This window comes from Arachis hypogaea, chromosome 20 (genome assembly GCF_003086295.3).
Source record: "Arachis hypogaea cultivar Tifrunner chromosome 20, arahy.Tifrunner.gnm2.J5K5, whole genome shotgun sequence".
Classification (NCBI taxonomy): domain Eukaryota; kingdom Viridiplantae; phylum Streptophyta; class Magnoliopsida; order Fabales; family Fabaceae; genus Arachis; species Arachis hypogaea.
Window position 1 is genome coordinate 22,604,836 of NC_092055.1, and position 15,420 is coordinate 22,620,255.

The 15,420-nt window shown below is 29.2% G+C and overlaps 1 protein-coding gene across 2 annotated transcripts in view; it reads left to right on the forward strand.

The window, feature by feature from the left end:
• The first annotated feature begins 839 nt into the window (after positions 1 to 839).
• Positions 840 to 15,420, forward strand: part of LOC112785368 (sulfate transporter 2.1) — a 32,378-nt gene continuing 17,797 nt past the window's right edge. The window contains exons 1-7 of one of the 2 annotated variants that reach the window (XM_025828838.3): positions 840 to 1,314; positions 1,820 to 1,868; positions 1,948 to 2,155; positions 2,812 to 2,986; positions 6,147 to 6,212; positions 6,335 to 6,565; positions 6,994 to 7,120. In XM_025828838.3, coding sequence (XP_025684623.1) covers positions 979 to 1,314; positions 1,820 to 1,868; positions 1,948 to 2,155; positions 2,812 to 2,986; positions 6,147 to 6,212; positions 6,335 to 6,565; positions 6,994 to 7,120 — 1,192 coding nt within the window. In that variant the 5' untranslated portion in view covers positions 840 to 978. The remainder of the gene's footprint in view (positions 1,315 to 1,819; positions 1,869 to 1,947; positions 2,156 to 2,811; positions 2,987 to 6,146; positions 6,213 to 6,334; positions 6,566 to 6,993; positions 7,121 to 15,420) is intronic. The other variant, XM_072230251.1, reaches the window with a different exon arrangement.

A 15,420-nucleotide genomic window follows, 5' to 3' on the forward strand; every position in this document is an offset into this window, starting at 1 on the left:
GGTCAGTTTTATATGCACTTCAATCTTTCAGAATAATTTTGATAGTTTACTCCTTTTATTTCTTCTCCAAAATTTGCTTAAACTAAACTTGCAATCACTGCTTAAATTTTATGAATAGGACAATAATTTGTGAAAAAAAAGAATATAAATGTAGTAACAATTACTTTTTAGTGAAAACAGTATATAATATATAATTATTGGACCTGGCCTATAAATTAAAAGCTATCTTAGAAATACATGTATGGACTACGGAACACTGTTAAAGTAAAGATTTATATAATAAATGAATAAATGTAAGCGTGACAAATATATCGTATATTTTGAGTTCATCTTTTAAACGTTTCTTATTAACCCAAGAATATTAAATTGTTTCTTAATTAAATAAATTTTAATATTTTATTTATTACATTTTTTATCAATAGATTAAATTTAAAATTTAAAATTTAGAACTAAAAAAATTTAGGATTTAAAGTGTTTATTTTTTTTCTCTTTTTTTTCTTTTCATAGCAAATTAATTTTTTTAAAAACAGTCATATGATTCATTTTTTTCGAAATACATTAATATTATTATTTTTAAGGAATACTATAGATTATTTTTGTGTCTCTCAAACATTTTTTACTTTTAGTATTAAAAATAAAAGAACAAAATAAAAATAAAATAATTTGTCTTTTATACTATAAAATAAAAATAAATAACACATAAATATAAAAATAGTGGAAATATTATTTTTATTAATATATATATATATATATATATATATATATATATATATATATATATATATATATATATATATATAACCTCCAGTGGCAAGCCTTTTGTTGTTCTATATAAGACTTGTTTCCAATCTTAATTCCTTCAACCTCATAGCAACCATAGCTCTTTCACAGGTAAATTTGATGAGAGTGTAGTCATCAAAGAATTGTATTCCCTATTCGCGGGAACAAAGAAGTTCTCCCAAACACTTCATCATCATCATGGCTTCTTCAGCAATGATACCTACCTGCATATCCTCGTCAAAGGATATGCAGGTCGACATTGAGAAGAACCAAAGCCATGTAAGGTGTCAGTGGGTACTCAACCCTCCTGAGCCACCGAGTCCTTGGCGCATGATCACGGACTCAGTGGAAAAAAGTATCTTGCGTTGGCGCAAGAACTTTTCTACGCTGGGACATGAATCATGGGCCAGGGTCATGTTTTCAACTTTGCAGAGGATTTTTCCGATCCTTGTGTGGGGAAGAAGTTACACTGCCACTAAATTCAGGAAAGACTTGCTTGCTGGTCTCACTATTGCGAGTCTCTGTATTCCCCAGGTATAATAATTCTAATTAGCAATTTGATTAAAGTATTCATATACATGTCGTTTAATGATATCTTGCCATTTTGCTAAATTATATGAATAAATTACTTAAAAAATAGTTATTTTTGTTAATTTGATTTTATATTTGTACATAGCCTAGTTAAGTGGTTAATAAGTTTATATTGTTAGTGTAGTCTCGAATTTGTTGTATTGCAAAAGACAAAGTTGTAGCAAAAAAAGTTGTTCCAATTTCTTTGGATATATTAGTTAAATAATTGTCAGTAATATAATAATACCTGAATTTCGATTAAAGTAAAAAACCAAGGAAAAAAAAAAGACCATATGCTTAATTAACATAGAAAATTATTGCAAGCCACTAACGGATTCCCCTTCGAAATAATAGTTTTGTTTGGCTGCTGAAAGCATCTAAGATGAAAAATGGAAAATAAATAAATAAAGGGGTTAATGGATCTCTTGCATCATGTTGGTTACTTAATTTGTTTCAACTTTGAATGCAGAGCATTGGGTACGCGACCTTAGCAAACCTTGATCCTCAATATGGCCTTTGTAAGCAAGCCACGTTTTGTGTCCTTTTTATTTTCACTTTGTTTCCCTTTGAGCTGATGAAATTGCATTTATATATTAGATACAAGTGTTGTGCCACCGCTGATCTATGCCGTAATGGGAACCTCTCAAGAGATAGCAATGGGGCCAGTGGCGGTGGTGTCGTTGCTCTTGTCTTCGATGGTTCAGAAATTAAGAGATCCTGTTTTTGATCCAATCGCTTACACCAAACTCGTCTTGCTTGCCACTCTCTTTGCTGGTATTTTTCAGACCGCCTTTGGCCTTTTCAGGTATTTACATTTCTTTACTAATCTATTCTTTATATTATTTTCATTTTGGTTGTGGTCAAATTTTATTAGCAATTCTAACCCTAATAACATTTAGATTCAACTCTATGCTTTCACTTTTAAGGTGGAGTTGAATTTTAATGTATTTTGAGAAATTCCAATTGAATATATTTTGGGTATCATTTTTTATTTTTACAATATTAATTGAATCGATTTAAAATTAAAATTTGTATTAGATATCATCTTTGAAACGATACATGCTAAATATTAAAGTGACAAATTTTATATTAAATATCAAATCAATTTTTATAATATATAATCTTATAGATAGTTATGTGATATTTTATAAGATCTAAAATAAAATAAAACTAAAAAAAGCATTAAAGATATTCTTAAGAATGACAATAGAATAAATAATAGTATAAATTTCGGTACTATTTGATCTTGTTTTGTCTTATTTTATTCTATTTGTGAATATTAACGTGGATACCTTTCAATTGTAGTCAATAATATAGTTTTCAAAATTTGATTCTATCATTTAATTGATTTCTATTAATTTCTAACAACATATATACTGAACACAAATTAAATAAACCATGTTCACATGAGCACCTTTTTGTTTTTCATATGATTATTGTTTTTTGATGTTATATTTGCAGGCTGGGGTTCCTTGTGGATTTCCTGTCACACGCAGCAATAGTTGGATTTGTGGGAGGAGCAGCCATTGTTATTGGCCTTCAACAGTTGAAGGGCCTCTTAGGAGTTTCTCACTTTACTACCAAAACCGACATTATCTCTGTCATCAAAGCTGTTTGGCAAGCAACTCATCATCCCGTACGTATAAGTATTGTTCATCAATTAATATCCATAGTCATAAATTAATTATATCTACTTATATCAGAAAAAAATATAATACTAATAAAATAATAAAATAATACTTTAATCACTTCTAAATTTATAATATTTATTATTTATGAGCTTCGCTATCTTAATCCAAGAATGATTAATAGTGTATTTTTTTTCTCTAAAGTGATAGAGGAGTTCTACACATATAAGTCATTTGGTTTACAAGTCTTACAAGTTGGGAGAAACTTAACAAAAAGCACGCTGACCCATATACGATTTATATGGCGTGCTTTGCGTTCCTCCTTTTCCTCCTCCTCTTTCTTCTTCTTCTCCTTCTTCTTCTCCTACTCTTCTTTTTCTTCCTCCATGAAAACGAGTTTCTTGCCAAATTTGATCTCCTTCATGCGTTCTCTCTTTGTCTTTGCATTCGTTGTTTTATTTGCGTTTATCGCTGGTATTCTTGCTTCGTTTTTTTTTTCGATTTTCATGGTTTATGAAATCAAGCTTTGAAATCGTTTTGAAGATAATGGAATTACAGAAATACACCCAAACAATTACAGAAATACACCCAAAGGATTACAGAAATACACCCAAACGATTATAGAAATACACCCAAAGGATTACGAAAATACATCCAAAGGATTTAAGAAATACACCCAAAATTCGTTGAAGTACACCTTATGCATAATTCAGAACTCTTTCTCTTTCTTCTCCTCATCTTCTGCTGCTTCTTCTTCTTCAAAAATGATTTCAGAACTTGATGTCAAAAAACAATGGAAATCGAGAATAACGAAGAAATAAAACAGAGAGAAAAACACGTAAATGAAGAAGGAGAAAGAGAATGCAAGAAACGAAAGAAAAGAAGAAGAAGAAGAGGAAGAGGAAAAAGAACGTGCAGTAAGAAGAAGAAGAATGTGCAAAAAATGAGGAGGAAGAAGATGAAAAACGTGTAGTCAAAAAGAACGAGGAGAAACACGACGATGAAGATGAAACACTTAAAAAACGAAGAAGAAGAAGAAGAAGAAGAGGCACGAAAAAAGAAGAAGAAGGAGAAGAAAAAGAGGAGGCATAGAAAAAGAAAAAGAAGAAGAAATAAATGACATGTATGAAAAAACGCTTGTATGTGGAGAATTTCTCAAAGTGATAATATAACTTTAGAGGAGTCAGATCCCTTGATATCTAATATTAATCAATCGTGTTAGATTTATACTAAATTTAGTCACTAAAATTGACAACTAATATAAAATACATATTAAAATATAAAATACATATTAAAAATTAGTTTAACAATACATATCTTCATATATAAATATATGATAACTAATTTTAGTTTATACATAATATTTTTTAATATTAATAGATTAATTATGTTAAATGTATACCAAAATCAATTACTAATATAAAATATATATTAAAATACAAAATACACATTAAAAATAAATTAAATAACAAATATATTTACACATAAATACATAATAATATATTTTAATAACTAATTTTAATATACATAATATTTTTTTAAACAATTAATAGGCACCAACGTATTTGATTTACTAGGATTTAAATTTAGTCATATTCTTCTTTATCCATAAATTTAATCTTATCTTTAATTTAGAGCCAAAAAATTTTTGATATAGGACGAAAATGTGTGAATTTCAAAAATATTATTTTTTTTGCGATTTTTCTAAAACATGGAGATTGTTTTACCAAAAAAAATTAGAGAGAATGTTTAATTTTGTCATTTTTGTAAATTCAAAAATACAAAAAACATAGGGTCTAATTTTATTTTTTAAATTTTTTAATTTTAAAATAAAAAATTTCAAGATGCGATTTAATTTTTTTATTTTAAAATTTTTGAAATGAAGAAATTGCATGGCGCAATTTCACCTTTTTAATTTTTCTTTTTTTTTAAAAAAAAATTGCAAGGTGCGATTTCTGTTTTTTTTTTTTAAATAAGCCGCAAGATGTGATTTATTATTAAATTTTATTCATCAATTAATATCCATAACCCTAAATTAATTATATCTACTAGATATTTAATATTAATCAATCATATTAAATATATATTAAAATTAGTTATTAAAATCAACTATTAATATAAAATACATATTAAAATATAAAATATGTATTAAAAATTAATTTAACAATATATGTATGTGTATGCATATACAAATATATGATAACTGATTTTAGTATATACACATAGTATTTTTTAATATTAATAGATTAACAATGCTAAGTATATACTAAATTAGCCACTAATATAAAATATATGCTAGAATACAAAATACATATTAAAAATAAGTTAAATATATAATACATATATTAATGAGTTATAACTCAAATGACATAGTCTTCTTATACTCACTTAGAAGTTGCGAGTTCGAGTTTTCCTATCTTTAATATATATATATATAGTACACATAATATTTCTGTTAATCGATTAATAGAAACGGACTTATTTGATTTATTAAGATTTAAATTTAGTCATATTCTTTTTATCCATAAATTTAATATTATCTTTAATCTAGCACTAAAAATTTTTTGATATGGGACGAAAATGTGTGAATTTCAAAAATATTTTTTCCTTTTGATTTTTCTAAAATATAGAGATCGTTTCACAAAAGCGAAATTGGAGGGAGCATTTTGCTATTTTTTGGTAAATTCAGAAATACAGTTTAATTTTATTTTTAAAATGCAGAAATCACATGGTACAATTTACTTTTTTTATTTATTTTTTATTTTTTTGAAAAAATTTGCAAGGTCAATTTCTATTTTTTTAATTTTTTGAAAAAAAAAAGTTGCGGGATGGGAATTATTATTAAATCGCATGGTGGAAAATCGCATCAAATGATTTAGCCTTTCTTTTACAAGAATAGAAATAGTCTTTCTTTTATAATAAATTTGAGTGCACCTAGTTCTCTAATCTCTATTATTGATGTAAATAATAATAGTAGTAAATACAATAAGTCAGAATAATTATAAGAATACTAGTCTTTTAACATGATTGTGTTAGTTTTAATCATTCACCTGTCCTATTTCAGAATTAATAGAATGAGAGGTGACAAAAAATAAGGCATTAATAATTAAGTTTTCTCATATGTTGATGGGAGCATATACAATAATATTATTATATGTTGAATTACAGTGGAATCCTCGCAATTTCATACTAGGATGCTCATTCCTGGTCTTCATCCTATCTACTAGATTTCTGGTGAGTGAAAATAACAACAATAATGAACCTCCATATGTTTTTGTTTGCTTTGATCAATTTCTATTGAATTTCCAATAATGATTCTTAATTAACTTGTTCATCATATTAATTAATTAACCTAGGGTAAAAAGAAGAAGAAGCTGTTCTGGTTGGCATCAATTTCCCCTCTCATATCAGTTGTAGTATCAACTTTACTGGTTTTTGTGACACATGCTGATAAGAATGGAGTTAAAATTGTAAAACATGTCAAAGGGGGATTAAATCCAAGCTCCATTCATATGTTGGATTTCAATAATCCATATGTTGGAGAAGTCGCCAAAATTGGACTAATCCTTGCTGTTGTTGCCCTCACTGTGAGTATATTATTCTCATGTTTTAAGAATATTTGATTTAGTTATTTAATTATTATATTTTTAATATTTTTTTATATTAATTTCTTTTTAGATTTATTTGAATTTTGCATGACTTATTTCTTCTTTTATTTGTCTCAAAATGAATTTTTTTTTTTTTGCTTTTCAAAGGTTAATAAAAATCGAATTATATATCTTTTGAGCATATAACTTTTGATTTATTATGTTATAAAATTATTTATTCTAAAAATTTATACGATTAAAAAGAAGCGAGTTATTATAATAAATTTTATAAATATTATATGCTTTAAAAAAGACCGTGTAACATTATTTATACAATTTGCGTACTAATAATCAAACATTTGAATCATAATTAGCATAATTTCATGGTGATGCAAATTATGTTGGTTTCTTGCCGCAATGAAATATAGGAATCTGTTGCTGTTGGACGGTCTTTCGCATCCATCAAAGGGTACCAACTTAATGGGAACAAGGAAATGGTGTCAATTGGAATCACCAACATCATAGGATCTTTCACCTCTTGCTATGTTGCTACTGGTAGGAACAATTTTTGTTATTTCCTCCAAAAACTACACCTAATTCTCAACTAATACTATGTAGAGTGAGCATTATCCGTGTGGCCTTAACTTTCAAATATTGCTTTTTAATGTTTATGATGGTAAGGTCAAACTTTTTTTTTTTCAAAAAATAACATTTCATTTAAAAAAAAAACTCATACAACACTTACATATAATATAAAAAAAAATAGGGAAAATTCCACTCCTGTCCCTGCGAGATGTTAAAATGACACTCCCCTCCCCTCTATTTTATAAATGTACATTCTCCTCCCTTCTAATTTTTAAAAAACATCATCTTTAATCCATTTTAAACTTTTTGTGTTAACTAATGTTAACTTTATCTATTTTTTAAGAAAAAAAATTATTTTTTAAAAACAATACCCATTAGTAAAAATTTTATTTTTTTGTCATTAAATTTTATTTACCAAAATATCCTTTAATAAATTATTTTTTATTGATTAAATTATATTTTTAAAAACATTTAATAATTATATTATTTTTTTCTAAAATACTCTTCAATAATTTTTTAATTATTAAATTATAATTTTACCAAAATTTTCTTTAACAATTTTTTTATATTTTACTATTAATTTTTTGATATATATATATATATATATATATATATATATATATATTTTTTTTTTTTTTAAATAAAAATTTTAGTAAAATTATTTTTTAATATCAATATATGTTGATTGTTATACATATTAACACTGGTAAAATTTTTTATTTAATGTTAAAATAATATATATTGATATCAAAAAATAATAGTAAATATAAAAAAATTGTTAACAAAAATTTTAGTAAAATCATAATTTAATAATTAAAAAATTATTGAAGGGTAGATATTTAAAAAAAAATTTAATTATTAATTTTTTTAAAAATATTTTGATAAAAATATAATTTAATCCATAAAAGAATAATTTATTAAAGGGTATTTTGGTAAGCAAAATTTAATGATAAAAAATAAAATTTTTGTTAATGGATATTTTTCAAAAATTAATTTATTTTTTCTTAAAAAATGGATAAAATTAATATTAGTTAACACAAAAAAAAAATAAAATGGATTAAAGAAGAGATTTTTTAAAAGTTAAAAAGAAGAAGAATGTACATTTATAAAATAAAGAGGAGGAAAGTGTCATTTTAGCATCTCGCAGGAGAGAAGAGTGAAATTTTCTCTAAAATTAGATCTCAATCATATATATATACTTTCTATATTGAGCTAAAGCTTAAGAGAAAAACAATATTCGATTAAACAGAATTTTAAAGGATAAGAATAAGAACAAATCTAAATCTCTTTAACTTTTAGTTCTATACAGAAAGTTCTATAACATTGTGAGATATTTTTTTCTCTTTTCTAAGAGTCTGAATTTTCTCTTGATTTAAAGATGTTTCCGCGAATGAAAAAGCAATTTTCAATGTATTATCCCATATATAACATATCTACACCACCGTACCCAAATCACCCTATGAAAATGATGACTAGTGAGATAAAAGAAACATAGAGAAAATAATGACAAATTTTAAATATTGCATTGCTATATGTGAGGTCTCATACATCAACCTTATACAGTAGCTTTAGCTTCTTTACATATGAAAAAAGATAACTACTATTCTAGAACTTATAATGTGATGGTCTAAAATGAGTCATGACTCAGAAAATAATCTCATAGCAAGTTTAACATATTTAAATATAACTTGAATAAAAAAGTTATAAATATTTTACAAGTTCTAAAATAAATAGTTATACATTTTTAACAAAAATTAAAATAATTAAAAATGGTTAGACTCTATCTGTATTATATAGAGTATATACATCTAGGAACTCGTTAAAGAATAGATATTCATTGCAGATCGTTACATCTTGAATAGAAAGTCTCACATAGACACATAATTGTTCCTGAAAAATATTTATAGAAAAACGGGTTGAGTTTTGCAACTCAGTGACTAGACAATACATTTATAATCGACATGAGACCATATAAACATTATATTAAAAAAAATTTAATTAAAAAATAATAGTTGATAATAATAAATGAATCAATAAGGGAGTTCTCATACAGAAATCAAATCAAAAGTCCACACTTGGGCAGCTCCACCTCTATGGGTAGCCACCTCCTCTCGTGTGTCCTAACAAAATAACAGATCTAACGCGTGGCTTACATGTTAAGCTAGCAACACCCCTGGAGTCTGAGTTAGATGCATCTAAATTAACGTCATAACCACCGTTAACTACGGTTTTCAAATATCAGCCTCCCAAACTAATTCAAAAAATATAATTTCAAATACAACAAATCTTTGATCTTTCAAATATATAAGGTATCGAATCAAATCAAATTATATTGTACTATCTCATCAGAAATCTTTTCCAATCATACTTTTTCAATCATAAAAAATTTCAAACATATTTCACAATCTTTAAAGTAAGTGAGTACCAATAAATACTTCAATGCTTCAAAAACACACATTCAAGTAAAATCAAACATTTTAGAATAATACAAAACTTCATAAAAAATATATGGTCTCAAAAACAGATATTCAAGTAAAATCAAACATTTTAGAATAATGCAAAACTTCATCAAAAATATATATGGTCTCATGTATAGTTCCGAAAGTATAAACTTCATAAAAATGAATTACTTAATTCTAATAAATCAATTATTCTAATCAATTTAAAACCATTCAAGACAAATATAGTGAGTATAATTCAAAAATCATAATAGATATATGTCAAAATAAATATAGATGCACAATCAAACAATTATAAATATAAAGCCTACTCACAATTTGGTTCTAAGAGACCAAGCCCGGAATGCCAATTAAAAGGTGATAAAGGTTGGAATAGAATGGAATGAAAGAGTGTAAAATTTGGACCGAGACCGTGAGAGTAACTTCCACGACTACATCGCAAATGTAATCGTGACATCAACAACTCCGTCTGTTCACCAATACCAATACTCAAGATAATTTCCAGCAGAAATGCAACAAAAGTAGAGTGATAGTACTAAAACAGAGACATATATTATCGCAATTAAAATGATGCTGATTCAGAGACAAGAATGAAGGGGGTGTGGGGCTGAGCAAGACCAAAATAGGGACTGAGACGATTCATTAGTAGTGACATCGGTGATGCTCCCCTGACGATGAGCTCCGTTGATGACAACAGCAGACGCGACAATGGTGAACAGTTCCTCCATCGCGACTTTCTCTTCCTCCTTTCTCTGACCAGCTCAAACTCTCCCTCTTCATTCAGCAATGACGGCGGCCTCTACGGTAATGGCTTGTCCGCGACGGAGGTGGCCCCCTTTCTTCCCTCATCATGGTTCTTCCTTCTCCGCGAACACCCTTCTCTCTCTAAGAAGCTCCCTCATTCGCTCTCTCAAGCTTAGCAACGGCTCCCTTCGATGATGACCCAGGCAACCGTAGCGACGATGGATGCTTAGGCGACGGCAACAAGGCATGGCGTGCCTCCTGCTCTTTCTCTCTCTGGCATCTTGGTTCTCTTCTCTGTCTCATTTTCTTTCTTTATTTCATTCTCGTGTGTGTGTATGTGTTTTAGAAGAGGATTAGGGTTTGGTTTGGAAAAAAGAAGAGTAAGGGTATTATAGGAATTTTACATTCTACCCTCCTTACAAAAATTTTTGCCCTCGAAAATTCAAAAATTGTTATAATCTGCAAAACTTTACATGTTTTTAGGACTTTACCAAACATGAGAAAGACCTATAACGAGGTGTAAAAGTTATAAGATAGATTTCTGTTAAAACGATGCGATTGACATTCACCTACTCTCATTCCCTTGACAACTTAGATATACATAGCACTTTTCACTTAGTTTGTCAATCTCCTCAAAATACACTTTTACTTCATAATCTCTTGGTTTTGTTGTACATCTCTTTGGTAGTAACCAGTCTCACGTCAAGCCTTAGAATTATAACTTTTTGAATTTGAACATCGATAAACCTTATCCTAAAGAACTAGCGGTATCGTTTGCTATATCTAGAAATCGCACGTGACATCGAAACAAGCTCGAGTTTACCTAAAATGATACAAAACTTAGAAAGAGAAGAACAAGCACCATAGATGATGTTCGCAAGAATTCGAAGCGATGCGTGAGATCGCAACTAAATAAGGATATACAGAAACAATGAAGCATGCCAAAAAAGAGAATCAATCGCATCTTAACAAGGAAATTTAAATGAAGAAACTTTGATAGAACAATAAAGGAAAAGATGGTGTATAAAGTCAAAACAAATTTATGTTGGATTAAAGAAGTACGAAGTTCACAAGAGATAGCCACTAAAATCAACGGCAATATTCACCAAGAATTAAGAGAATGATTAGAAACACAATCAAATAGGACATCCATCAACAATGGGTAAAACTAAGAGGGAATCATTAAAAGCATAAATGCTATCACGTCAAACAAATTTAAGTTGAAACAAAAGATGCAGGGTTTAAAATTGAAGATTAATAAGGGTTAAGGCAAATGTTTTTTTTTCCTCAAAAATTTTAGAGGATATCTAGGTGCACAATCATGCAAGGATATGCATGTGTTAAGGAAACAATTTTCAGAATATATGCATGTGTTATAATATAAAATTATTTAAACTTGTAAATGTAAAATATACCAGCCACCTATATCTCACACTAGCCTTTGTTGAACAGGCTGTGTAAATAGGGCACCTCCTTAAGCTCCAGTTGTTGACTATGTCGGCTGTTACTGTGGATTAGGTGATGCTTGTGGCTATAGAGGTGTCTGGTGTGTGCCTTCTGTCTTTGAGGATAAACCCAGGGTCGGTATCATGCTAACAGAGTCCAACCCCTGCAACAGTTGTGTCTGTATATCAACTACAAGATTGGTAGTATTTGTGATAGTCATAGGCTAGGTGCGTGATGATGATGCACCCATGCCACCTACGATGATGACCACCAATTAGTCCACCGTAAGCTCAGCTCCTACTTCTGTCACCAGCCATGTCACCTGAAGCATGCAAAAGTAAATAAAAACTACAAGAAAGTTGTCGAAAACTATTGGATTTATTGGCAAAATTACCAAAAAAATTTGCTGGTGAATTGGTTATCATCGAATTTAGCAGTAGACAAATTTAGACGATAAAAATCTCACCGGTAACAAGTTACCAATGGATTTTTTCATCCGTCATTAATTACTGGTGGATTTAGCGACAGATTTGAAGTTATATGGTGAATTTCTGGATGTCGTATCGTTGAAAATTTTTCAAGGGTAACATTGGCTCCATTAAATTGCATTTTGCATGTTCTTTACCGTTGAATTCATCCTCTAATAAATCTAACATTAATATATTATTTATAAATATTATTAAAAAATAAAATTAATTAATACAGACAGTAAATCTGATGGTAATCATAAATTTTTATTGTATTTTTATTTTTTTTAGAATGGCTATATAGAATACCTTTTATAATCTGATATATCATCATCAATATGTTAAGAATTAATATTCAAATTTCCGTTAATGAAAATCGAATAGTATTTTTAATCTAAATAGTAAAACATATAAACTAATAATACTGTCAAACAAATCAAAACAAAATCATAATCACTATAGGTCCTGATAATCGTCGCCATCGTCCCTCTGGTCCTACTGCATCAGCGATATAGGTGATGGTGTCGGTGCCTGTGCCAGTGCCGCCGTGTAAAGGACGAGGATGCCCCTCCAACAGCGACACTACCACTAGTGCGCATCTAGTGATAGTGGGCCGCCATCGGTGTGCAACTCTGTTGGATCTTCTCTAGCTCTTACTTTAGGGACTCTAGCTCTACATCACGACCATCCTTCTCTATCATGCGTGCGAAGAGCTCATTATACCTCTCCTCATGCAGATGCAGCTGGTGACCCTGATCCTAAAGGCTTTGGATCAGGCTATGTACTTGCTCCCGCAAATCAACGTGCTCGAGATCTGTAGACTAATGGCTGAGGTGGAGGAAGCCCTCAAGGTGTAGGTGAGGTCGTTGCTGGCGAAGAACGGCCCTAGTTTGTTGACATGATTATTGTACAGCTGGGATGCAGTCTGGCACCACATCGCATCAGAATCGACTATAGAAGCAGAGGAGTTGTTGCCGTCCTCACCACTCTGCTGAGATTGCTAGGTTATGGCCTCCTAAGTTCTGTGTGTATGATTTCTACCACGTGAAATGCAAAGGTTATTAGGATGACAATTTTCTAGTGTGAACATTTATTGAAAATGATTATATATTACGAAATAAATGAACCTACTATATTATATCAAGTTATATACCATCCTGACCTTTGCCTTCATAAAAGTTTCCGAACCGCTAGTATACTTGGACGCCTTGGTCGATTCACTGTTGGCCCAGTTTGTGGCTCAGCGACGCTTGAACCCCTCATGATTCTCCCTGTCAAGCATCTCTTTACCTCTGGTTTAGGCTCTTTTTCAAAAAACTGATCAACCTCCCACAAAGAACTCAGGTTTTAAACCCCTCGATCTCCCGTTGACCGTTATCCCTATCATACATTCACAAATGATGACTTGGAGTTATTTTGCCACAAATAACCTAGAATTTAACCAACAACACAATTTATTAAAATTGTTAGAAACTTTGGCAGAATTTTGTCTATAATTTAAAACCAATACCAAATATAATTTTTTATTTTTTACAAACCAAATATGTCTTTAAACAATTTTAATGAAAAATTGGCAAAGTTTTTTCTTAATTTAGATACCTCTACCAAAGAAACTTTTCAATTTTTACAGAAGAAATAATTGCAAATATAAATTACAACAAACAATGATTCGAGAAAACATCGTATTCTATCCGTTATAGTGCACATTCCCTTATTATTCCATAAATTACATAAGCGAAACTAATCAAATCTAACTAACTTAACATAACTAACTAAAACAAAACAAACTAACCAATCATGGTGTATACTAAATTAACACAAATATCAATATTATCGATTTTTCATATTTAACACAATTGATAAATTAATTAACACAATTTAAAAATTAATTCAAAGAGAAAAATAAAAATAAAACACAAACAAAATTATTAGTTTTTTAACATAACTAAATAAAAAAATTAATAAAATTATATACAATATATATACAAAAATTTTAAATTCTGAAACTTGGACAATGATGGCAGTGGAGGTGCAAGCAGGGGCAGTAGCTTGTGGCGGAATTTGAGATTAGGATTTATTTTTAACAAAAATAAAAAAAATTATTATAGTGAAGATTAAGCTAGAGTTGGGTATACCTGATGCTTGAAAGTGGCATCGGAGAGACTCATTGGAAGGAAGGGCAATATAGTAGTGAAAAAGAGAGACAAACTATGGTAAAAAAAAGAGGCGGCTACAAATAGTGACCGTAACATGCACAATGACGAGGTAGGCAGCACTGACGATGGTGACTTTGTGGAGTGGCAGCGACGGTCCTCCTTGATACGACAGTAAAAGAGAGAGTGATAGGAGAGACAGCGAATAGAGCGAGAGACATTGATTTTGCAGAATAAGGGAGGAGGCCCTTTTGTATATCTATTAGTTCAAATACAATCCGATGGTAATGAGTTGGTCATGAACAAAATGGTGCATTTCACTAAATTGGCTTATTGTCGGAAAAATCTAATGTCAAATCTAACGAAAAAGGACATGCCTTTTCATTTATTTTTCTGTCATTAGTTACGTCGGATTTATAGGAAGTTTTGCACATCCGTCAGTAACTCCTGTAGAATGACAAAATTCATGTATAATCTGCTGGTAAATTAGCCGATAAAATTATCGAAAAAATTTGACAGTAAATTTGACCATTTTTAGTGCATTTCATGTAGTGAAAGTTATATATACCATTAGCACTTAATTCCTCCTACATAGTCCTTAAAAAAGTTCGTATTTAAGTTTTATTAATTGAGTATTTCAAATTTTTTAAAAAACTTTGGTAGAGTCTCTCCTATAAAGAGTTTCTTCTATAATTAGGACACTCCAATTTTTTTAATTACCAAATGCAATCAACACAAATAATCAACATAGAACCTACATTTAATTTGTTAATCCTAGCCATTCTAATCACCTTATACCCTCGCACAAAATCATTTCACCTCTCTAACACTACAAATTTTTTCTAGAGTTCATGACTCTATTTTAAACATGCATAATAGTAGCTGCAACAGCAGCAACAACACTGATAACAACAAGAACCAATATTTTGATCAACATTGTTCTAAATTAATCCAAAAATAAAAAATAGAGGTTAAAAAGTTTGAAAAAATTGCAAAAAAAC